Genomic DNA, 27,358 nt, shown 5'->3' with positions numbered 1-27,358 from the left:
CCTTAGCACATTTGGAGTAAAAAATCTTATTGGCACTTTGCTGTCCGGTAGCATTTTTTTTCAATTAAAAACAAAAAAATTAAAAATTTCCACACTCCATCACTGTCATTGGCATTGCTTTTCGTGTTCAACAGCTGTTATAAGCAAGTATGTCGAAAAGCGTCTTCGCTCTTTCGCACACACTAAATAATAATAGTTAAAAATGAGACGAATGGTGCAGTGCCATTTCATTGTGATTCTAAAAGCGAACACTGTATAAAAATATGATGAGTGAGAATGCACTACTGTAAAAAGGTTCAACTATTGCGGTCTCACTTAACACTAGTTAAATCATTTAGCGACCTTATAATACCACACTTTTTTTTTAAATATTCAAAGTATGAATGGAATGAAAGCATACAGAGAGACACAGAGTTGGTTCTGAAATTCAGTAGAGATAATTAATAAAGAATTCCCTTACTTGCGGCGGCAATGAAGCCATTGTGAAAGCGGTAGGTCATGAGGGGTTCGGGCAGGTTGCGCAGGTAGGTCTTTAGCGCGCTGGTCAGGGTCTTGCTCTCCCACTCACACTGATCGTCCAGGGCCGTACCCAGCCTCTCTTGCGAGGGTTTCCTGCGGTCAAGCCCCATGGTGAGGAGTTTCGTCACCTTCGAGGCCACTCCCGTCACCCTGAAACAATAGACACTCACTTAAAAAGGTAGTTTATGACCCTAAACAAACTACTCAATATTACTAGACTAATTTATATTGCGCCATTTTTGTGAAATACCACCTCAAGGTGGATAAGAAAACCATAGATAATAGACACAAAATTAGTTATGGCATGGAAGCATGTCGAAAGATGCCGAGCAAAGACCAAATTGCATGGACTATTAAAACTGCGAGCCAATGAAAGTTATACCTTTTGTGTGCAGGTAGAAACTCACAAAGTGTTAGGGATTATCAGCGCCTTAGCAAGTAGGCGCCCAGAGCAGACTGCTACAATTGCTGGTACATGGGGCAGGCATCTGCCAAAAATAACACATTTTTGAAAATAAAAAAGTTTAATGACAATGAAGCGCACCTGTACAAGCCTTGTTCCTCCAAGCCCCTATTTTCGAGAGCTTCAATACATCGGTTTACAAAGTAGAAGCCCACTTCGTCCAGTGGTCTCTCTTCAGCCTTAGCAATAGCATTCTGTTGGGCGTACATCTGCAACAAATATAAAGGCAATGAATGGCATAGAAAAATCATCAACATTATTATGGTGTTACGTCCCTGTGAGTCTTCACTGGCTGTGGTTCCTCGCCATTCCTTAGTCCTTCCCGTCCTGCTCCAATCCTCTCCCACATAGTCTATCCACCTCTTCTTCAGTCTGCCTGTAGGGCACTTCCACTTAGGCACCAAATTGATTATAATTTTTGGTGTCATGTCATCTGGCATTCTTTCAACATGTCCAATCCATCCCAGTCTTTGGGACCCACAGAATCCTACAATGGTCCCAGTAAAATTTTAAAGTTCGTAAAAGAAAAATATTAAGGCGATGCCATACGTAGTAATGAAAAATCATGCGTTTTTGGTTTGAAAATTTGGTCGCCTAGAAATGTTTCAGATGATTTAATTAAATACTGCGAGTAGAATACATCTTAGCCTTTGAAATAATCGAGTATTTTTTAGATAAGTCTTTTTATAAGCCCAGAAAAAAATAATGTAAAGGCCTATGAAAGCTGCTTTAAAGTTCAAAATCTCCTACTTACGAACCCATTTTCGGTTATGATTTTATTGTATAATGTGGCAAATTAAGTTATTTATAAAATGATCGAAAAAAAAATTAAATATTTATGCCTGAACATCCACAAAATAAAATAAAAGGCACTTTTTGGCCATGTTTTTTTCTTGCATAAATCAAAACAGGCGGATGGTGTTAAGCAGGAATTTAAACCTTATCGCCATCTACGTAAGGGTTGTTATTGATAGCGACTCAATTTAAAATATTACAAGACGTAGTGCATCGCCTGAAGAAAAAATAAAAGCAGACAAATTGTAAATAATAGGAAACTAATTCAGTAAATACAAACACATACAAAAGGCATCCTTAATAATGCATTTTTATACCAATTTCATTAAAGTTCAAATTGATAAATTCGTTGTGTTCACTTGGCGTCTGTTTTGAATGTTCATTACTGTTAGTATCAAATAATATGAAAATAAGTTTTTAGATTAGTTTATTCCTTAAATTTAATGAAAAAAGAAAAAAAAAAATCATGTGTCAAAACATGGCGTGAACAAAAGAAAATTTTCCACATATAAACAACAGAGAAATAACTATTTAAGTGCATTATTTTTACTTCTCTTATAATATCCAACTTATATATGCGCTTGTGGGCTTACTAGTCATCAAAGATTTTACAAATCTGGAGTTGATAAGTTTGGAAATAGAAGATTATGGAAAAAAGTGAAGATTAGGTAATGAGAGGATTACAGAGAATAAAAGTCAGCTAACTAACCATTGGAATGATTTGGCCATATTTTTATCAATTCGCAAACACCCACTTGCCAAAATGTGGACAATTTGAAGAGATATTTTAGAGCATTTATTTGAATCTTATTTCGAAAAAGTATTTTCAAAATTTATTCTTTTAAAATACATAACATATAAAAAAATTATAATATTGTTAAAAAAATAGATAGTGAGTGGCATGAAAACAAAATAGTGAAAAAATATGTTTTTTAGTATTTCTACACCAATGAAGAGAACTGATTAATCACAAAGCGAACTTAGAACTCTGAATTATTTGATATTGACATACCACAAATCGAAATTATTTAAATAATTCTTCTGACAAATCATTGATCATGTGTTTTAATATTAAACAATGCATGTAATAAATAAACCATTCACTAGAACGATATCTTCAGGTTTTTTGTATGAAACAAATTGGTCCTAAAAAACCATAGATATGCCAATATATAGACAGTAAAATTCTCATTCGGAGCCTACTTATTATACTTTACACCAATAAAAAAACTCTGAAAGACTTTCGGAGTTTTTCATTGGTGGATATAATTAGGGAATCATATGACGTCATAATATTTCAGTTCCAATTTTCGATCCCAGTTATACCCCCCTGATGCATGTTTGAATTTAAATTTATATCTGTGATTTACAACTAGGCCATAGACAAAACACAGAGTCATAATATTTAACATTGCGTCAAATAGGTACCACAAACGGAAATTTTGAAGTAATAATATGCAGAATTCACACGTTTAAAAATTTGAGTATTTTTTTATGAATTCAAAAAATATGAGAAAAATTGTCTAAGATAGAGGCACTAAGTGACTATCTAACGCTATAAGCTGTTTACATATATCCATATTAAAATTCGGAGGTATGATTTTTTGAAAGAGGACAGGAAATTTTCAAACCAAACACTTAGGATGGGTTGTTTCGGAGGATTTGAACAATTCATCAAATTTCAACGTTCATTTCCGGGTTCTGTGAAAGTCCTATTCAAGTTCTGTTATTATATCATTATAGGCTAGTTGCTTGACAGAACTGAAATAAAAACAGAACTTGAAAAAATCTTTCACAGAACCCGGAAATGAACGTTGAAATTTGATGAATTGTTCAAATTCTCCGAAACAACCCGTCCTTACCAATTTCTGAGAGCTCAAGGCTGAAATTGATTATACAGTGGAACTCTCCAGTGACTAAAGGACAACTACCACCAAATAATATGTCAGTAGATTATTTAATAATAATAAGATAAAGTTGTAAAATAACACTTGATTTCCACTTAATTACTACTGGAAACAACTATTTAAGTCAGGGGAGATGTTTAAACATGCACATAATAGGTTATTAGGTTCTTAGTTCACATCAAAGTTAAGAACTTTAATGCTTCTTTTACCACCTCTCCCAATATAAATAGTTGTTTCTTGTAGTATTTAAGTAAACAAGTGTTACTTTTTTTTAAATTGTGTATCAAGCGTAAGGTGGAATTTTACAACTTTACCAATAATAATATAAGTCAAGAGAATACAATAGGAAAATAAGATTAAAAAATGGGTAATTATTCGGGATTGCTGGCCACGCTTAATATGATTTTTTTTTTAATAAAACCTTTTGATTTACCTTAATTACTATAAAAGGAAACTATCTGCATTTGGAAAATTATTAATTTTAACATTCTTCTGGGTTGACAACCATTTCCAAAAAATTCTGTCTACGATATTTTCATAAGTTGGTATTCCAGATACTTCACGCGGGGCTAGAGAAACGTTAGTACCATTTAATTCATGCATATTAGGTTGGTACTATTTTGGCCAAACTAAAATGAAGGTTATTAGACATGTTTTATAAATAAGGAAATATATTTTTTTAAATTAGGTTATGTTATGCAGACAGATTCTTTTATAATCGTAAAAAATCGAATTAAGCGTGGTCAGCGATCCCGAATAATTACCAAAAAATGTACCTTCATTCCAGTAAAATAGTTAGTAAAAAAATTGTTAATACACATAAAAGGGTTTACAAAAAACAAATAGAGTAATGATAGGGTCTGAGTATAGGTAGCAAGCTTGGCCTCAGGCAAATCTCTAAATAGTACAAAACAAAGTCGGTATCTGCGTCTGTCTGTGCGCTTAGTTCTTCTAAACTATGCAACGAATTTTGATAGGGTTTTCACTATCATTTAGAGAATTTATTCCGAAAGGTTTATACATATAATACATCCATATTACATTTATAGAATGTAGAGAAAAGTCAAACAACGCCGGGTACTCGTCAGCTAGTTAATTATAATAAAAATTAAAAAATTATTTCAATGTTGTCTTTTGACAGATCAATGACAGCTGGCATAACAAAATATAGTAATTAATTAATGCTTTAGGTACTCTATTTTTAAATTTAGGTGTTTTTACAAATTTATATGGTTGTTGTTGTTGTATCGTTGATCTGTAACTGTGACCGTAACACGTTACTATTATCAAAAATGTGGACTTGGCTCGAGTGACTCGCGTTGCCCTCACAGCTAAACCAACGTCCGTCAGTTTTTGTTGAGAGTCAAAGGGTGCTTGTGGACGTCAATCGGGAGCGTCGTGGCATGCAGAGAGCCTGCCGCATATTTTCCGTCTTATTTCATAAGCGCAGTCAATAGTAGTCATCATGAGTCATCGGAAGATAGATAAATGTCTGTTCTTAATGCGTACAAAGAGAACCAAGTTCTATAGGACTCCGAGCATAAAAATTTCTACAGGCATTTGAAAAAAAGACAAAATTGATGTTGACATGAACTAAAGCAGTACGGTCTGCAAACAAAAAATGATCAACACGTTGTGTAGCAGGGGGGGGGGGGTGAATGAAATTTAAATGCCTGAGATTCTGCCATCTTGTTTCTATAAAAAAAATGCTTGCTCCAATGCAATTACAGTTCGCCAATAGAGTCCAGAAATTTTATAAAAAAGGATGTAAAATTTTTCATTATTATGGCAACCCCAATGAGTAACAAGGAGTTTAGAACTAACTTTATTAAATTCAGATGTGAGGTTATGCCTTATTTCCGAATTTTTTTTTTACTAACATATAAACATTTCTAAAACAAGAATTTAATTTTATTTCAATTTTACAACTTATAAATAATAATATTATTAGCCCTTGTGTCAAATAATGTAACCATATGTATCCAATCTAAAAAGCCACACGGGCGTATAAACGAGTATACGAAATACTTCTACATTTCAAAACACAAAAAAATGTTTATTAATTATTGTGAAGTCACCGGCGTTGACCTGAATTTACTCATTGTTTTTCAAAAGGGGCCGTTCAAGTATTATGAAAGCACTATAGGGGGGCAGGGGGGTCGTTGCTTTGCTTATTTTTGATGACATGTGGGGTGGGGGGTCGAGATAGTGATTACTTCAGCACTGCTCAGCAGTAGTTATTTTTTTTTACACATTGGCAACCCACACATTGTCTATGTTTGAAAACCGAATACATATTCGGGGATTCCCACTGTGTCAATAAAGTTTGTTTAGATGAATATTATGTGAAAGTCCTCTATCCTAAGTCTATTTTATAAGTGCTGCTTATGAATCAATAAAAAAACAGAATACATTAACAGAAAAATGCATATAGGTACCAAATTTTACGTAAGCATGGGAGGGGGGGGGGGGGGGGTAAGAGCTTTGCTTACTTTTGGTGACAAGGGGGAAGAGGGGGTAAATAATTGTAATAAATCTGCTTACGTAATACTTGAACGGCCCCAAATCTGACGTAGATACTAATCTTCCTCTTGTTTTGAAGGTCAAGTGTGAAAAATTTCATCAATCTTGGAATAAAACTGTAAATTTGTATAAAAATCGAATTCAGCGCGCCTGCCACAGACATTTTTCTTTATGTAAATAGATTTTTTAAACATGTCCAATTTCTGAACACCGTGATATTGATCTGAACAATATTCACTTGAACTTTAGTGCTCTTTTAGGCTAGCATTACACTTGTAAGTTTTTTCGTAAATTTACGACTTCTAGCCAATGGGCGCATTGGATTTTCAAAATGCAAGATGCCCATTGGCTAGAAGTCGTAAATTTACGAAAAAACTTACAAGTGTAATGCTAGCCTTACAATTACATTATTTTCCCTTTGAACCATCTTGGTGTTGCCATTTAAAACCATTTAAACGCAGCACCCTCCATTTTTTACTACATTTTCTTCATGGCTCTACGTGTAAAGCTGAATAAAATAGTTTTTAGTATTATAAATAAGAAAAATAGTATGGACCCAACACCACGTAGTAAGAGGAGGATATCATACAAGACTCACGGGCTCCTTGCCGTCCATGGCGTCCATCCAGGCTTTCCGGTCGTCCTCTCCCAGCGCCTGTAGTGTGTACGACACTCCCGGACGTCCCTCCGCCGTGATGTCGAAGCAGAAACGCTTCTCGATCGTCTCGGACATTCGGCGCACGCAGCTTGTGAGCGTCATTGTATCTGACGGGGTCGTCTGGAAATAAAGAAGCAATATATGGTATTTTACATGATTTTGACATACATAACAACGTTCACAATGCGTAATTGATATATGTAACCGTAATTAGAGTTGAGACGAAGAGAGAATAGAATCAAATCTGGATAGAATGTCAAGTAATGTAGGTGATTTCGTGAGGAGCGTTTATTGTTTGACAGTGAGAAACATGATATTTATATTATTTATTTATTTATTTTTCGGAATAACTTTATTGAGTAAAACCTCAAATTGTAACATTTAATTATTGAAGACAATATTAGCGATTTCTAAACGAAAATCTGAAACAGAAAAATCAGAAAAGGATACGGTCACATCTAGGAATCGAACCCAGGACCCTTGTCTTGTTGCGGAAAAGACAAGGGTCCTGGGTTCGAGTTCTAGATGTGACCGTATCCTTTTCTGATTTTTCTGTTTCAGATTTTCGTTTAGAAATCGCTAATATTGTCTTCAATAATTATTATTTATTTATTTAACGCCCAGAGGGCTTTTACATGTAGGTGGTACAATTTTGATGACAGACAATTTTGAAACATGAGAAAGAAATAATAAAAATAAAATTATATTAAAAAACAAAAATAAAAAGAACAAGAACAAATATTAAAAAATACATCGATTTGACTGGTTTACAAAAATACAACTTCCATTTAGGAATAGTGTTGAAATAAATCTTTTACGTGATCCACAAAATTTGCAAAGTTAATATTTTATATATTAACTCCACACAGGAGGCCCTGAAGAAAATAATTTTCCTCAGGGCCTATGTCATCTTTGGGGATGCTGTGTGGAGGGTCTTTTTGTGGAGAGGAAGGAGTGAACATGGGTCTTGAAGAGTCCCATGTTGTAGGAGGGAGGAAACACAGAGGCCGGTAGTTCGTTCCACAGCCGAGCTGTTGAACTTAAGAACGAATCGTAGAAGCGACCCGTTCTCACGTGACAAATGTCAACCGTGTACAAATGTTGGGCGCGCGTTTGGCGTGTATGCCGACTACACACCGGTGCCGAAGGGATCAATGACGCTAGTTCCTCAGAGCATCTTCCATTGTAATACCGATAGAACAAGGACAGCATACCTACCTGACGCCTGTGCTCTAAAGATTGCAGTCCGTTTGTTAAGATTGGGGAATCTATCAAACGGACCGCCCGTTTTTGCACAGAGTCAAGGGTTATTAAATATATCGACATCACCTAAGTATTGGTTTCCCATAGTGTGAAACCGTTGTATTGGGGAGTTCGCAATGTAGTTGCGCTTATGTGTGCTGCAGTGGAATATTGTATTTTGTCGTATTGTTATTGTAGGTATTTGTAAGTTTATGAGTTGCAGAAGTTGTATGATAGCGTAGATAGTTGTAGAGTTACATGATATGTGACGTATACGATGGAATCTCCTATTTTCCTACAACTAGGCAACCAGACTGTGCGGCCAAAATGATCAACAAATTTGTATGAAAATGTATCCAAGCAAACGTACTAGGCTGCCAAAGATATATAATCAGGCGTGACTGTGGGCAGCCTGCCTAAAATGCACGAGGTTGCGTCAGTCCTAACGCACTTGTCACGGCAGCCATTCCTTTCTCGTGTTCTGTGACAAATTCTACAATATCTTTTAGAGTGAATGATTGAAAGAATGAGTGAATGAGATAAGTGGAAAATTAAGGAGCACTCTGGGATGTATCTTCAGAAGAATCAAGACCTCAAGAAAAGGAACCCCTGCCTTAATGTACTGTACTTTTTTTAGACGGTGTTGTTCTGTAGAACCGCGTGAAATCAGAATTAAGCGTATATGAATTCATGAATCTTATAAGCGAACACGTAATAAGATTCCATGGACAGTCAGCGATATAATCCATCCATTCTGGAAGAGCCAGGCATCCGAAATAGGCAATCAACCGTCTGCCTACAACGTATCGTTGCTGACCAAACCGAGAACTCAAACCTGGAGAAACTCATGGTCACATGTAGTGGTAATGGAAGACAGGAGAAGCAATTCAGCAGTATGTATGTTGTATTATTAAATGATAGATTTATGGAAGAACTTACAATTTTGCTGGTGATTTGGCTGAATGGAGTCATTTTGAACTCTTTGTTACTCTTTTCGTATGTGCAATACTGTTTGGTCCATGTGGTTCCGAAAGCCTCTGGAAATATAGAAAATAAAGTCGCCATTAGCAGAGGACAAATACATATTTTACTGTAGCAATTATTGATTGTTATAATATAATTTGATATTTCGTAAAAAAAAAATTAATAAAAAATAGAAAAATGGTAAAAATGATTTGATAAAGGGCAAATAATTACATAATTAAAGTAGTGAAATTTTAATTTTAAAAACAATAGTGATGTTTTTTTTTGGTTTTATGTGAAACTGCACAAGAGTCCCAACAGCTCCCAATCGTCTGGAGCCAGTGAGACTATGGCGTTCCCAATTGGGTTAAGTTGTGAGGCTGAAGGAGATACATGCAGCTGGGAGTGTAAGAAATGTGAAGAGGATGAAGAGACTACCGCCTTGATGGGAACAGGGTTCAGCTACCTGGGAAGTCACATTGTGGAGCCAGGAGATAGCCGAATATCCAATGACAGTAAATATACAGAAAATCAGGAAACAGTTAATACGCACTTTTAATATAAAAACAGCTGTGTATCAGTTAGATAACAATGAGAAGTAAATATTTCAGTTTCCGAATTATATAGATAATTTTACGTCTTTTCTTCACGGTGTTTCGACATAATAATTTAAAAATGTTTTTTTAGGCTAGTTTTTTATTTTTATTTATGTTTTAATTAAACCTAAATTGACTTACTAACTAAGAACCTATTTAAGGGTCGTAGGTTTCATGTTTTGATTTAAATAAGAGAAGAAAAAAAGTAACCTTAAAACTTTGACATCAACAACAATGGCCGCCAAGTAAAAATATGTTTTAATTTTAAAGAAATAACTATTAAAATGTATTATTTTCCATTTCCGGAAACTGAAATATTTACTTCTCATTTTTATGTAACTACTACACAGTATTATTTTTTTTTTAAAGTGCATATCAAGCGTGTCACTATTTTCTGTATATTTACCCCAATGGCAACCCTGGTGAACTTTATCAAAGTGACTGGATTACTGTCAAAGGAATGAGGTGAAACGGAGGATAAGTCCTTACGGGAAAAACCTTCTCAGTTTTATTAAAAAAATCTAAAATAATAATCTTAAAAACAGATATTTTTGGCTAACCAATTTGAAATTTTAACATTACTATTATTAACAAATTTCTACCGGGTATTTTTTGCGCTGGCGCTATGCTGTCTCCGGGCGAAAATAAAGATATAAAAAATAATTTCTTCAATTTGTTTTATTTAATTTCTACGAAGTAACTCAGCATACCCAAGCTATAAAAGTACTAAACAAAAAGTGAATATTATTTGAAACTCAATTAACCTTGTAATATGTTTATTACGGTCCGCCTATCGGTATTTGCCTATACCTGCGTTCTTAAAATACGCCTGACATCTCTCGCTCGCTTGCACTTAGGAGTTAAGTGGGGACAAACAGAGATAGTTCGTTTGACGGTCATAAAAACTCTCATTCCACGAATTGAATTATTACAATAACAAATAATATACTATCCTTTTGTTTGAATACAGATGTAAACGAAAGGCACGAAGATAAATATAAAAAGAAGACTTGCATTACGATTCGATAATTATGTACATATAGTTGGGACCTTTGCAAAGAGATTGGTATATAATATGCATATAAAAACATTGAATACTTCCGCCTTTTCTGCCATTAAAGGTAGAACTACCCTTCTCGGCGTTAAGCATCAATCGACCGAACGGGTAGAACTACCTTTCCCGGCCGAAGTGTGTTAAGAGGGTTCAACATGATGATTTATTAACGATTATTCTTACTTTTTTCCATTAGAAATAGGTAACCAGCTCTCGCGTAACCCGCTCCAATACTTGGCCGCCCCGGGTCGTCCTGTTTCTGGAAAACCATATCCTATAAATTAGTTTAGATCAGATACACAGTAAGTAAATACAAAATACACAAAACAAAAGTGCTCCAAATTGAAGTAACGTAAGTTGACGATACGGTCAATAGAGCTGATTAATTTGCCCACTTATCGTTTTAACAAGCCAATTTGTAATTGATGCCAGATTTCGACAGTTGACATATCAATAATACAAGCGGACGAAAGTCAGTAATACAATCAACTCTCCTGATATTTGGTTAACTTGAGTTACTGTACATCAATTTACAGTAATTCAAGTTAACCAAAGATCAGCAGAGTTGATTAATTTGCCCACTTATCGTTTTAACAAGCCAATTTGTAATTGATGCCAAATTTCGGCAGTTGACTTATCAATAATACAAGCGGACCAAAGTCAGGAATACAATCAACTCTCCTAATATTTGGTTTACTTGAGTTGCTGTTCATCAATTTGGATCTTGACACACAAAACTTGCCTCATTCACAATCATACATTGTCTCATAATATGCATGATAAACTTATTCAATGTAAATAATTGTGTATCGCTATAATTTTGTATTTAAATCAGTAAATATGGAAATAAAACATCGAAGTAAAATGCTAATTTTAAAAGTTGATAATTTAGGGTAAATTGAAAAGATTTCATTTTATTTTTTAATGCGAGTACCACACAAGAGTTTCAAATGCTCCCAACAGTCTGGAGCCAGTGAGACTTTGGAATCCCCAACTGGGGTATGTTGTGAGACTGAAGGTAATAGGAAGGAGAAAGAAATGGGAGAGAGGGAGGTGGGGAAGTACCTGGCTATTCAGACCTGGTCTCTAAACACGGCTAAGCCATTTCAAGCAACGTTTTGATTCTGAATGAATGGTTGTCTTTCATACTGATATTGAAAGTGTCTACCACTCTGGAACGTTCCGCAAACATACTATAAATTTACTTGTGCACGCCAGGATTTGAACTCGTGGCCAAGAATCGTGATCACTTAACCACGAAATAATTTTGTAAACCAGATTAAAAAAAATAAGTAGTATAATTATTACCATCTGTCGCATTTCCATCATTTTTTTCATGAGTAATTCTGTCTTTTTACTTGTCTCCTCGAAGTTACCTCTCGTCTGAAACAAGCAGTATTATTGGGTTAGTCAAGCAATCCACACTGTTATATTTAAACACACACACACACATTCTGTTTTATTTATTATAGCTAAATGCAACTCAATCAATAGGCACTGCATTATTTTTAGCCAAACTTAATCGATACTAATGTAGGATATGATTTGAGATTTTCGCAGTCAAAAGTATCAATTTATTTTTTTTAAATCAAATTTAATAACATAATTATTAAGTTCTGCAAGTATTTTTTGATTATTGTTATTGTTACAGCTGTTTCGGCTTTCAAGGCCATTTTCAAACTGTGGTTATAACCACGTTTAGACGAATAAGTGTTCGCGCTTAGAAGCTGCGGACACGCATCTATTTAAGCTCCCAGATTTAAATTCTCCTGAAAGGGTAGTTCTTATACTAGTGTTCTTAAAGTGTGTCCTTATAAGTGAAATATGCCAAATTATGTGTTTTTTATGTTAAAATAATTGTATAGTGTAAATTCTGATAGATATGACATTTTCAAATATTGAATGTAAAAGTTTTTGAATAAAACTTTTTAGCAGACATAGTTTGTTGAATGGTGCAGTGCAAGTTCACAGATGCATGCCACATGTTTTCTGCTGGGACGGTGCGATGACCGATATAAGGGTACGTTGTATTTTTTGTGTGAACTTTCGAAATGGGTCGCAAGGGTCATAAATCATGATAAGATATACTTTGGACGAATTGTGTGCTTTACGACCCTTGCCAGTTAAAAACAATATTAATAGTGATAATGGCAGTGATTATGACAAAAACCATAGTAATAATGATAATAACAATAGTGTACTATTTCCCCGACGTAAGGGAAGAAAACGAGGGTGTAGAGCCGGGAGGAAGGTTAAGCTAGTTAAAATCTTGCGTTTAGCACAAACCAGGAATGCTCGTCCGCCTAAGTTTTTAACCGTTGCCGCCTGGAATGCGCGATCCATTGGAAACAAACACGATGATATTGTGGATCTGATACGTGACAAAGGTATTCACATTTTGGCGCTATCGGAGACTTGGCACGAAAATGCAGACTCACTTTCAATCAAAAACCTTCGATCAAGCGGGTTCTCGGTTTATGAAGCTGCCAGACCCATTAAAGATGATACAACGAACATTAATTTTACAAATCATGGGGGAGTTGCAATTGTAGCGCAAAGTGGTATTCGTTTAGACAGTATAGGGATACGTCAGGTTTATACTACTTTCGAGTTCATCAGTTGCAAGGCTTCTGCCAATGGTGCATCCCTCGTCATAATCTCCATCTACCGTCCCGGGTCGTGCGCACCGACTGCAAATTTTTTTAATGAATTCAGGTCTCTCCTAGAATGCACCTCCAACTACAACTGTGATGTTATCATTTTAGGAGATGTAAATATTCACCTAGAAAAGAAAACTGATCTCATGTCCAAAAAATTCACCAAAATCCTGTGTGACTTCGGCTGCGAGCAGTGGGTAAACTCAGCTACTCATGATGCAGGAGGTACACTTGATGTAATCATTTCCCGAGTTGGGTCTCCCCCGAATAGAACTCACGTGACTGACATTGGACTATCGGATCATCGTCTCGTCACATCCGTGTTTGCCTTCGATCCTCCAAAATTGGAGTTTAAATCCGTTATCTCTAGAAATTGGAGAGAATTCGACTTCGAGGCATTTTGCAATGAACTGAAAATCTCACCGCTCTGTGATAAGGAAAAGTTTTGTAAATACCAGGTAGATGAGTTAGTAATTCTTTATAATTCTACGCTACTGGCATTACTTGACAAAAATGCGCCTTTCACAGAGAAGGTCTGCCGCATTCGAAATGGCTGCAAATGGTTCGATGCTGAATGTCTCAAGAAGAAAAGGGAAATGCGAAAATTCGAGAGGTTGTACAGACGAAACCCGACTTTCAGCAATCGGCAACTTTGGATTGCGAAACAAAATGCTTACAAGGAAGAAGTAACGCAGAAAAAATCTAACTTTTGGTGTGAACAAATTGAGGCAGAAAAGGACCCTCGAAAACTGTGGCAAAATATAAAAACTTTATGTGGAGAGAGCAACATCAAGATTGATTCCTCTCTTGAAGCGGATAGTCTTGCGACATATTTTAGGAGGAAAGTCGAAAAAATTCGGGCTCTCGGTGGGGTAGGATTGCCTTCTGTCGCAGCAACAACTCCGCTCACTGGTAACTTCACTACTTTTGCAGCAGTAACTGAAGAAGATGTCGTGCGTGCTGTGAAGTCTTGCCCAAACAAGCAATGCGCTCAAGACCCCATACCGACCTGGCTCTTAAAGAAATGTCTCCCGGATATAGCACCTGTAATTACTGAAATTATCCGGAAGTCTCTTGTAAATTCACTTGTACCGGGATCACTTAAAAAATCAATTATAACTCCAATACTTAAAAAACAAAATCTTAATACTGATAATACAGATAATTACAGGCCAATATCCAACCTACCATTCCTATCAAAACTGCTTGAGAAAATCGTTGCCAAACAATTAGTGGGGTACTTGAACTCCGCTGGTCTGTTTGCCAAAAATCAATCCGCTTATCGACGGTTTCATTCAACGGAAACTGTTCTTTTGCGGGTTGTTTCAGACTTGATCATCGGGATGGAAGCAGGTAAGTTGGGTTTGATATCTGTTCTTGACATGAGTGCGGCATTTGACACAGTAGATCATAGTATTTTACTAAATGTGCTTGAAACCGAATTTGGCGTTCGAGGTGATGCACTCCAATGGATGACATCGTACCTGTCTGGACGAGTAGCCTCAGTAACTTTCAATAAATGTACATCACCTGAAACTCCCATAGAATTTGGAGTTCCCCAGGGTTCTGTCCTAGGCCCCATTCTCTTCATTCTCTATACGAATCGTCTTGAACGACTAATTCACTCAGCTGGCTTTGAATCACAAGGCTACGCAGATGATCGTTTGATTTTCAAGTTTTGTTCTCCGGACGAAAAAGACTTCCTTAAAAACGAGGTGGTTAGCCTCATTAACACAATCTCAAGATGGATGTCTGTCAATAAACTTAAACTAAATCCCACAAAGACAGAATTCATGTGGATAGCTTCCCCTGGAAGGCAAGCTCTCCTTGACTTCAGTCCAATCCGTATTCAGGATACGGATATAATCCCTTCTGCAGAAATAAAATTTCTAGGTTTCACTATGGACAATATTCTTTCTCTTGAATCGCAAATTTCAAAAGCTGTGAGTTCTGGTTTTTTCCATTTAAGGCAGATAAAATCAATCAGGAGATGCCTTCCCTCTGATGGAGCAAAGTCACTCATAAATTCGTTCGTCGTCTCACGTATGGACTATTGCAATAGTGCATATGCCGGCCTACCTCAGAAACAAATCAATAGAATCCAGTCAGTTTTTAATGCTGCGGCAAGAATGATTTTTGGTGAATCTAAGTATTGCCGTATAACCCCACTTCTAAGGGATCGCCTTCACTGGCTTCGATGCCCTGAAAGAATAGAGTTTAAGATCTGCTTAATGACTTTCAAAGCATTGAAAGGAATGGCGCCAGCATATATATCGGAACTATGTATCCGACAAAACTTAAGCAATAGACAGCTTACTCTAAGGTCAGCAGATCTAGATGTTAGTAATCGTCTAATCGAACTTTCTAGGTCAAATCGAGCTGTTTACTATGATCGTTCTTTTAGTGTAACAGGCCCTCTCATCTGGAATAGACTTCCCTCAGCTCTCACTAACCTCCAGAATTTGGCTGAATTTAAACGAGCTTTAAAAACAAAATTATTTAAAAAATCTTACCATTTATAAATTTTAACTTCTTTTCAATATTTTATAATAAGCCATATTCTAAAACTTCCGGTAATTGTTTGGTTTCGGTTGTCTCCTTATTGTACCTTTTTAAAGTGTCTGCTCAGAAAATTCTCATTTCTGAGCACAAACTGCCTCCTGTTTCATGTTATGTTTTAGTTTTAATATTCGTGTTTTGTCCTGTCCTACTTTATTGTTATTCTAAGTTTTATCATCACTTTGTATAAACAGTGTATTTAGTGTTATAATATTAGATCTGTATTGGGTAAGGTACACTGTAGGAATAATTTTAAGAACCATTAATACTGAATTACCTTTTTTTTTTAAAGTTTGTTATACGAGTAGTTAAGCGCACTTGAAGTGAAATGACACTAAACTGCGCTATATAAATTCCATGTTATTATTATTATTATTACTCCCTCCCAATTTAAAAGGATTTATTACCGGTTAAGCCGATTTACTTAATTTTTTATTATTATGCCGCGTTGCGCTTTCTCCTTCTCAATCCAACACTACAGTGTCCGTCATCAGGGCAGAAATGTTGGCTAAAGAAGCAGGAAGCGCAACACTGCATAGTAACCCAAAAATAAATCAAATTTTTTGTAAGTATATTTTATTTAGTTACTATAAAATTTAACATTTTATATCTAGTCTATTCTAAAACTATTATGAAAATATTTTACTACCTACGTACTAATATTTGGACTTCACACGATTGAGACGTAATATTATTGAGGTATGTTATTATATCCTTCTTCTAACTATTTTCCGTGCAGTTGAACACATCTACAATTTCTGCAAAGTATTTGCCTAGGTACAAGCAGCGAGTATCTAAATGACTGTCCTGATGTTATTGTTGCAATTGAAAAGAATTTTTGATAGAGTAATTATATGTATGTTGAAGGTGATTAGGCTCAGTAAATCAGGGCTGTCTATAATTCCATTAACAATTTTAAAAATTAAAGTCAGGTCGGAAACAAGTATTCTATATGAGAGTTTTAATAATTTTAATTCTTCCATCAAATTTATCAATTTATAGTTTGTTCAGGTAGACCGATTATAATATCTTTTATATTATGTACTATGTAGGTATATTTTGTGGCTAGTCAAACGGCTATTATTATGTGTAATTTGCTTACTAAATTGATGTGTAACAAAGTTAGCCAATATGAATACCTAGATGCTTTGATGATGGTGAAAATGAAAATGTGCTAATTCGGCAAAGCAAATCATGATATTATTGAACATAAAAAACTGTTCATTCAAACTCAAACACAAAAACTTCAAATTAAATCACGAATTTGTAAAAAAAAATGTACAAATTTCTATACAATCCAAGATAATATGCTATTATTTGAGTTTTAGTCACTGAAGAGATAAACACATAGAAGTGTATTTGGGTGTGGCCGTGTGCGGAAAGTAAGCAGAATTTTATCTCACTTCTGATAAAATTTATCAAACACTTTCAAGTATTGAATTTTCTTTCTTTAAAGATAATCAATTGGTGTAAAGGCCTTTAATGTAAAGGTCTTTTGTAATATTTAATCATTGAAGACATATTACGATTCTAAAATGAAAAATGTGAAACAGAATTATCAGAAAAAGATACTCCGCTTCCAGGACTTGAACCCAGGACCTACGACTTGCCGGGGCGCTGCTCTACCAACTGAGCTAATCCGACCGTATTCCCTTCAGTCATATTAAACTGTATCATACTTCGAATAAGAATTAACAACATTTTCTTAACGCATATTTTTTAGCTGCTTTTGTAAGATCTCTTCGTTAAAATTGTTAGAGATCACACTTCTATGGAATATCTTTTCAGTGATTTTAAGTTACAGTCATTAGAAAAACATCATAACGGAAGTTTTAAATATGTATATTATGTTTTTTACCTTTTGTATTCTGAGCTGTAAATCCGACATGTAAGGTTTGAAGTCTTTGTGCACCTCATGCCCTTGGTGATAGAAGGTCAGCCAGCCGAACATGAACCCTGGAAACAGAAAATGCAAGTGAGTTCGATCCGTACAACATCCCCAAAAATGGCATAGGCTCTGAGGGAAATTATTTCAATCGGCGCCTCCTATTCTTCTTCTTTCGTATGGTGGGGGGGTCAGAGGGGAACATCTAGGTCTGCGAGCCAGTCTAGGGCCTCTAGGGCCTCTACGGCCATGTGAACCTCACCAATCCCGCCGGGGAATGAATGGAGCGGGCATCGTTGACCACATGTTCGGTGGTACATTCACACATCGCCGACTCTTTAAGGCCCCATCTGTGCATCATGTGGGCACAGCGGCTATGGGAGCACCTTAACCTATTGATGGCGGACCAGGTTTTGCGAGGCAATGAGAAGTCAGGCTGTATCTCGGTGGGGTCCTGTATGAGATGGGCATTTCCCACGTTGGCCGTTTGCCACTCAAGTTTCCACCTATCTTCTGGGGTGAGAGATAATCGGAGGAGCCTCTCTCCTTCCGCCCAGAAGGGCTTTCGGGACTTCGAGCGGCATGCCGATGCCGGGTGGAAGACGACTTCTTCGTGCAAAGGTATTGCGCTTTTTTGCAGCGCCTTCTTGTATTCCCTCAGTGTTGCAATTTCTCACCTGATGTTTGGCGGGGTTATGTTTGCAAGTACGGGGAGCCAAGGGAGAGGAGTAAATTTTAAAGTGCCGCTGATGGTTCGCATTGTGGCATTAAACTGAACGTCTACAATGGAAGTGTGGGCGCCTCTAGCCCATACTGGAGCGCAGTATTCAGCCGTTGAGAAAACCAGGGGTTTGGGTATGTTGTGAGGCTAAAAGGAGTGGGAAAGGGAAGGAGACTGGGTAGAGGAAGGTTGGAAAGTACCTGGCAATTACTATTCTGAATAGTGGTCTTTCAACAGGGCAAGAAATACCGAAAGAACACACCAGACCTGGTAGTAGGCAGTTTGACTGTTTTGTGTACAAATTAATATTACAATAGTTTTATTTAAAAATGACAATGGAAATTTAAATAATAAAAAAAACACAGATCTCTTCGGGAAATTTTATACAACGTTCATTATAAGGTATATGGCGAAAATAAATCAGAAATAAAAACTTGAAAATCAACACAAAAATGTATTTATGTGGGGGAGAGCAACATTCACGATTTTTTTTACGATTTAAAACAAAAAATATTGATTGAAGCCTTAGAGACATTAAGCTATACGCACATAATTTTGGCGTGGCATATACGTATTATATGTTGGGATGACACACTACGCTATAATCTTCCTCAGGAGAGGGGTCAGATCAAATGGGGAACTGCTGCCGAATATCATTTATTTGTATGGGATCTGTCACTTTGACAGATTACAGCCGCGTAATTACGGCGCTGCGTAAATTGTTCTGAACGTAAATTATGCGACCCTCTCCTGCCGTACAATTTTCAAAAATCGCCTGGCTAGCAGATTATGTTACAAAGTTCTGTAAAGTCTGGTGCAGCATGTGTTCAGATTACAACCCTTGAGCCACGCCATTGCAGAGAGGGATTTGGCAGAATAATTAAGGGAGGGTGCAATAAGCTCACCTAGTAAAGTTTCCACAAACTCGAATTTCTTTCTTTCCTGAACTTCCTGCAGCAGGAAGACATACTCCAGAGAGGCTTGGCAAAAGTCTCGGTTCGCCATGTCGAGGGACGCGTCCGCCTGTAAACAATTAATAAAGATCATGAGTTTTTACACTAAATTTAATTAATTGTGCATATTTATGTAACAGTAACAATAACAGTAATAATAACATTAACAATAATAATAACATTAACAATAACAGTAATAATAACAGCAACAGTAACAGTAACAGTAACAGTAACAGTAACAATAACAATAACAATAACAATAACAATAACAATAACAATAACAGTGAAAATAGTATTAGGATAATTTATATAGCGCTATTTTTGTGAAAAATCCCCTCAAGTTGTAAAGAAGGCAATTTTAAGTTTAAAAAAAATGTATACGGATAGCAAGCGGAAGCGGAAAGTATGATAACATGATGTCACCGGAGATGAAAAATTCAATAATATTTTTTACTCCAAATAATGTCAGGAATCACTGGTTAAAGTCAGTCAAGTACCTACGTCCCTTAACACCCTGTACATAAATATGAATGTGAATGAAGCAAGAACTGTGTGCCGAGATAGAAATGTGGTGATCTCTCCTCTCTGCCTAACCCTTCGGGAAACGGCGGGACGGTAAGATAGTTGGCCTAATTCTCCAAAAGTGCGATCTTCAATACCTCCATACTACGCTTCGGTTCCCTCTATCTTCCGATATTATCAATTCGACTTGAAATGGATTGCTTTGTTTATGATGTAACACGAGTTTTAACCTTGTAGTTTGTAGTTCAAATAAACAGTTAAAGTAGCGGGTTAAATAACAGTTAAACGTAAACGTTAACAACATAATTGGTATTATATTGTTTTCTTTGCAGATTTCCGTATTAGATTCTACGCAATATACATACTGGCGATTTCGTATTGTTTATGCAGTAGCATCCTTAAAAGAGGATACGTTAAAAGAATCGTTTTACCCTGGAAATTTATCCTATCTGATTACCAAGAATATTTAAGGTAGAATCAATACATAGAAAAATATTCAATCAATATATAAATAAATAAAAATGTAAATGTTCGTTTGTTGAAATTCTTAAATATCCGAAAACTTTTCACCGGTTGCTTTGTAATTTTGACATATTCGAATATGGGTGTGTGTTCACATCTATTTAATGGTAACCGGATAAATCGTCACAATGATAATTCATCACATCCTTAAAAAGTTATATAAAGTCATGGAAAGTGATGAAACAAAAACTTTATTAACTGGGTTATGTAGGTTAGGTTAGGTTAGGTTAAAAAAATGTTTTCATCGTTTCTAATGACTTTATATCTAGACTTTATATTATTATTTTTTATTTTTTTTTAAAAGAAAGACAAACATTCCCGGGTCACGAATAACCCAACAATGTTTGAAAATCTCCTACTACCAAGACAGAAAGCCGAAAATGTTGCTTGTGTTGTGATGGAGGACTTAGCCAGCCGAGGAATCGAACACGCGACGCTCGGGTGAGACCCAAGCGCTATGCCCACTCAACCACTGACCGGTATTATATAAAGTGTGTTGAATTGTCACTGTGTTGAGTTATCATGGAACCCTATTTTAAATAGATGTCACCTGTGACAGGTAAAAACATTTTTTTTAAAAACAGCGCCATCTGTTGGACACACATGCTTCTTTTAAATAGCGCATTCTGTTGGACGTAAAAGCAACACGCGCTTTTGTTTCTCTATCTGTGCAGACAGACTGAGCTACAGCGACGCGTGTATAGTATATTAATAACTTTGTTATTTGTTAATTTTTTCATAGAAAACAATCACTTTCCCTTTACTAATAAACGTGTTTTAAATTTGTTTAAAACAGCTGTTTAAAATTTTAAACACATTTATTAGTTAAGCCCTATTGTGGTTTGGCAACTGTTAAAAAGTTAAAATTAATATAATAGAATAAAGAATAAAACAAGAAGCGCCTTGTGGGCGTGGTTCGTGATTAAAATATAAGCCCAATTTGTGCCTATATTTCCATACAAAACTGTGTTTCAAATAGGGTGGCGATGGTGACCGGATAAATCATCACAATGATAATTCATCACATCTTTAAAAAGTTATAGAAAAGTTAAGTCATGGAAAGTGATGAAACAAAAACTTTATTAACTGGGTTAAGTAGGTGAGTTAGGTTAGGTTAAAAAAAAAAAAATTTTATCCTTTCTAATGACTTTATATCACTTTTTAAAAGTGTGTTGAATTGTCACTGTGTTGAGTTATCGTGGAACCGGTGGCGATATACAATTTCAGGCAAGTGTAAAAAAGACTGACAGCGTGCTAGGCCTAGAACTGAAAGGTACTAAGTCAGTGGCACATTTATTTCCGTTCAAATTTATATGAAAGGTACTTCTAATTTTCTTCTTTATTATACGATGTTTATACCCCGATGAAGCTTGATCCAAGCGATACCGGTTGGTGATCAAATTTAAATGAATTAGTGGTTAAAACAAAGTGTTCGTTTCATTTTACATACATATGACGTATTTACATGTGATGGACGTAAATCATATTGGAGTGTCGTTTCAGATGATAAACGGTTATTTTTTCTCTCCGGATGAAATTATTGGTGACCCCGATTCAGCGTGCAAATCCCAATTAGCTACAAAGAAAAGAACGTAGGTACGCTTACGCCACTGCTCTAATGATTCGTTAGCACAGTTTCGCATAAGCGTTTTATGAATTCACGCGTTTTTATCCCTTTTTCGTGAAACGAGAAATTATGTTAAGGTTCGTTAGGCCGCAAAACTAAGCCATGTGGACGCACATTTCAAATTTAGAATGAAAATAATATTCTGGTAAAATATATTATAGGTAGGTACTTTATGACTTATAGTATAAAAATAGAATGAAAATAATATTCTGGTGAAATATATTATAGGTAGGTACTTTATGACTTATAGTATACAAATAGAATGAAAATAATATTCTGATAAAATATATTATAGGTAGGTACTTTATGACTTATAGTATACAAATAGAATGAAAATAATATTCTGGTAAAATATATTATAGGTAGATACTTTATGACTTATAGTATACAAATAGAATGAAAATAATATTCTGGTAAAATATATTATAGGTAGGTACTTTATGACTTATAGTATACAAATAGAATGAAAATAATATTCTGGTAAAATATATTATAGGTAGGTACTTTATGACTTATAGTATACAAATAGAATGAAAATAATATTCTGGTGAAATATATTATGGGTAGGTACTTTATGACTTATAGTATAAAAATAGAATGAAAATAATATTCTGGTAAAATATATTATAGGTAGGTACTTTATGACTTATAGTATACAAGTAGAATGAAAATAATATTCTGGTAAAATATATTATAGGTAGGTACTTTATGACTTATAGTATACAATTTTTATATTTTATGTATTTTTGGATATGATTTATTATTGTTTATTGCGGTATTTTAAGTAGGTACATAGTTATCTATGTTATACGTAAGTTTTTAGATTCTCACGGCCAAAAGCATTTTTGTTGTTTGTTTTTGGGGTGTTATGCCGTGTTGCGCTAACTCCTTCTTTAGCCGACGTTTCGGACAGCGTTGCAGTGTCCATCATCAGGGCAGATCCGGTAGATCCGAAGATGTGACACATCTTCGGATCTATATATCTATATATCTATACATATAATTATAGTAACACATTTAAAATGAATCAAACACATATTTTCGTAATTTAATTTTAAATGTTTTTATGTTTTCTTCTGGTAGCTCTCCAAATATCTTCAACGCTCCGTACATCAATGACTTTTGACTCTGTGTTTTTTTCCTGAAGGGGAGTCTCAATTCATTTCTTTTCCTCGTCTCATGTGTGTGTTTGTTCTGTAGTTTATCAATTTTTCTTAGGAATTCACTAGACTGATGATTTGAGATTTTCACGGCCAAAAGTATCATAGTTATTTATTTTTGGGGTATTATGCCGTGTTGCGCTACCTCCTTCTTAAGCCAACTTTTCGGACAGCATTACAGTGTCCATCATCAGGGCAGATGTTAATTGAAGATTGTGGTGCAGTGTGATTATTTGCTTAGAGGTTTGGATCTAGCAACACAGTATCTCATCTATGTACAATAAATTACTATAATATTTTATTTTTACCAATATGAAGTAATGATTTTTTTAATTTGGTTTATTTTATTTATAGAGCGGAGACGGTTTAAATATAGTTCCTGTGAGCACTTAGGGCATAGGCCCATTGTGTTATCTCCAATTTTACCTCATTCCTTTGTCATTGGATATGTGGCTGTGTCTTCTGGTTCCACAATGTGTCTTCCCAAGTCACATCTCTCCTCTCAATTTTGACAAAAGTCAAACTAGTTCATAACTTTTTAGTCAGTGTAAATAACGAGTAATCATAATTTATGCATATGCTTTTAATTTCAAGGATTCTTTAAAGTTAGTGTGATAATAATTTAAGAAAATATAGTTATATTGTATTTTATGCTTTATTTTTTTATATATTATTTATGTTACACTGTTGTTCTCAATGTTATGATAAATCGTTATGATAAAGCCCAAAGGACGTTAATAAATAAATAAATAATATCCTGTGATTTTGAAACCTATAAAATTACAGTAAAATTGCAAGCTAAAGTGTGAAAACTGCGCGCGAGAGAGATCTGTCTTACCCGGCGAGTTTTACCGGTTATGGTTTTTCTTCTAATGGTCTTCAATCAAAGATGAGTTGCGCTAGGAGAAAATACACAACCAGCTTCGGCTGCATATACTATCATACAGAACACACGACAGACTGTTGGCAGGGTCGGGATAAGGAATGGTTAACCAAGGCACTGGCACCGGGCGCAATATTTGAAGGGCGGCTAAATAGTAAGCAATAAAACTTCTGTTTGCTGTTTCGACGTTCATTCAAGTTAATAACAATCGTAAAATTCTATAGATTACATTGAGTTGACCCAAATAACAAACAATCGCCAATGTGTATTTTAGTGATAGTGTATACTATACACTTCCAAAAGTGATATGTTATCGCGAAACGTCACTGTAAAATTTGTCCTTTTTTTAAATAAGTCTATTTGAATTCATACTTACGTGGTAGGTCACTTGAGATTAACACTGTTTATTGTTTATTAGACAAATTTAGATACGGTTCACACGCACAGGATATAATTGAAAAAAATTGACATAATTGGACATTCCGGTATTTATTTTAATAATATATATTTATGATCGGGATTTGATGATCCCGTGATTTGTCACGGGTCTGCGGTATTTTAATACGAATAGATTTAGTAAAATTTGTAAACAAAACAAAAATATATTATATTTATAAACATTATTATGTTAGGTTGGTTTATTTTTCGTAAAAGATCTTTTCATCACTGTTCTGTTTTCATTGTTCTGTTTTCATTGTTCGGTTTTCATTGTACTGTTTTCATTGTTCTGTTTTCAGTGTTCTGTTTTCATTGTTCTGTTTTCATTGTTCTGTTTTCTTTTTTCTATTTTCATTGTTCTATTTTCATTGTTCTGTTTTCATTGTTCTGGTTTCACTGTTCTATTTTCATTGTTCTGTTTTCATTGTTCTGGTTTGTTTTGCAATGAACTAATAATATGGCATGTACTTAAATATTAATACATTGTAATCATTACTATCGTATAATATGATTATTTTTTGTTTGCTTGTGATTATTTACATGAAATATTGGATATTGAAAGCGGAACTGTTGACTTCCGACGACTTTCGATGACTTCCGGTGACTTCCGGTGACTTCCGGAAGGACTGAAGAGCTTTTGGGGTGGCTTCCAACCCCTGCTAAAAAGGATTTATTGTCTGGAAGTTAAATAATCCAAACCTTATTATAAAGGAGTGAAGAATTATTATCACAACGCTAAAAAATGAAATTTACAAATCTTAATTTTAAAGCAGAAACCATAGCTGTATTAACGTATGCTGAATTTCAAGGCCATCGCAACTATTTTCACCTCACACTGTCATTTGCACCATGGGATAAGATCTTTGAAATATCCACTTATATACGAAAAGACATCGTTTTGTTTGTTCAATATCTTCCAATGCAAATTTCGGACATGGCCGGAATAGTAAATTTATTCCTGAGCGATAGTAATAAGTTCTCTCAATATTGCCCTTAGACTACCATTCACACTTGACACATTGCTTTAAGGCCCCGTAGTAAGTGTTCAAAGATGGTTTGAAAGGGAGATATGTAAATACGAATGTTAGAGGAGGCGCGCTAATTTAAATAAAAAGGATAATAATAAAGTGAAAACAGTGAAAAAATTTAATAAAACACGACTCGTTTGACAAATGCTTTAGTTGCATTTAAAGATACACATGAATTTTTTCATGCCCATAACATATTAACATATTACAGAAAAAACGTGTTTTTAATCATTTTCGGAGCTTACTTTGCGATGTTTTTCTATCTAGGGAATTTCATATAATTAATGTTTGCATAACAAATGTATAGATATTATCTTCAAAATAACTTATATATTTTTCGGAATTTAAAAACTTAAAGAGGTATGCGGGGGTTTAAGGAACTTTTTTCCATTTTTTTAATCCTGACCGCTGCCGGTTTCAGCCTATGACGGCCATCTTCAAACTGGCAAATAACACATGAAACATTTGTCCTTTGAAATAATCTAGCATTTTTTTACTATTTTTAATTATCCATACTATTTCTAAGTCTTTTTAACTATCCCGCAGCCAAGTGGGGGAGTTCTAAGAGGAAGCTACAAGCCAAAAATGTGTATATTCTTAGTATACCTTATATTGTAGGTAATAGGCATTAAAATCGCTTGACAAACTTCATACATATTTAATGAAAAAAAAAATTTCAGTAGATTACATTTATATGTTTTATTGAGTAATTTATTTTTTTGTTTGTATTCTACTCAAGCGAAACGATAGGAAAACCTTCAATTCATCTAAAGCATATTTTTGGTATTCATAATGTACACCAATTCGTTATAAAGATTAATCAAAATAGTGACTTAGCTAAATTAAGCTTAGCCTTAAATACCTGACATACCATTTTAGTATTTTACGTATTCCTGCGCAAATACATAAGTTACCACTAATAATTGACTCAATAATTGGGATTTCTATGGTTTAAAAGCCCGTAAGACAGAAAAATGCATGGGGTCGTCGGAAGACCCACTTGGTTACAGACGTTTTGTTTGGCATCTTGTCCTGTCAAGAGTAAAAACAAAAAAAAGTATCAGGCATATAACATGCTTTAAAGTTAAAAATCTCCTAAATACAAAATCCTTTTCGGTTATGATTTTATTGTATAATGTGACAAATTAAGTTCTTTAGAAAATTAACGTAAAACATTTAAAAATTTGTTCCTGAACTTCGCAGTATAAAATAAAACACACTTTTTGGAGATGTTTTTTTCTTGCATAAATCAAAACAGGCGACTGGTGTTAAGCGGGAATTTAAACCTTATCGCCATCTACATAAGAAGTGTAATTGTTTGCGGCCCGAATCCAAATGTTACACGACGTGGTGCATCGCTATGGTATATATGGAAGAGTGTCAGGGGAGGTAAATAATGGATTTATTTAAATTATATAGGTTTTCTCATCTTCTTTACTATGTGAACATGGCCGTCATAGGTTGAAAACCGTAACGGACAGAAATAAATAAAAAAAGGTGAAAAAAGTGTAAAATTGAAATACTAATAATATTTGGCTAATTTATATAGCGTTTTCGTGAAAAATCACCTCAATGGCGCTGTGCAAATATATTTATTAAATAATAAATATCGCTGGCTCACAACTAGGATTCATAATATGACTTACATCTAAGACTTATATCTAGTGACTAACGAGTAAGGCC

The 27,358-nt window shown here is 35.0% G+C and overlaps 1 protein-coding gene across 4 annotated transcripts in view; it reads right to left on the bottom strand.

Annotated features, from left to right (window-relative positions):
• Positions 1–27,358, bottom strand: part of Graf (GTPase regulator associated with FAK) — a 398,790-nt gene that overhangs the window by 59,539 nt on the left and 311,893 nt on the right. For 2 of the 4 annotated variants that reach the window (XM_089644800.1, XM_089644803.1), the window contains 8 exons: positions 19,448–19,565; positions 17,795–17,892; positions 12,029–12,103; positions 10,904–10,979; positions 9,047–9,144; positions 6,797–6,985; positions 1,064–1,191; positions 461–669 (listed from right to left, as the gene is read on the bottom strand). In XM_089644800.1, coding sequence (XP_089500926.1) covers positions 461–669; positions 1,064–1,191; positions 6,797–6,985; positions 9,047–9,144; positions 10,904–10,979; positions 12,029–12,103; positions 17,795–17,892; positions 19,448–19,565 — 991 coding nt within the window. The remainder of the gene's footprint in view (positions 1–460; positions 670–1,063; positions 1,192–6,796; positions 6,986–9,046; positions 9,145–10,903; positions 10,980–12,028; positions 12,104–17,794; positions 17,893–19,447; positions 19,566–27,358) is intronic. The other 2 variants (XM_089644801.1, XM_089644802.1) reach the window with 2 other exon arrangements.

This window comes from Hesperophylax consimilis, chromosome 21 (genome assembly GCF_061612785.1).
Source record: "Hesperophylax consimilis isolate HC1 chromosome 21, BYU_Hcon_1.0, whole genome shotgun sequence".
Taxonomy (NCBI): domain Eukaryota; kingdom Metazoa; phylum Arthropoda; class Insecta; order Trichoptera; family Limnephilidae; genus Hesperophylax; species Hesperophylax consimilis.
Note: the sequence above shows the minus strand (reverse complement) of the source record. Positions and strands in the feature narration are given on the sequence as shown.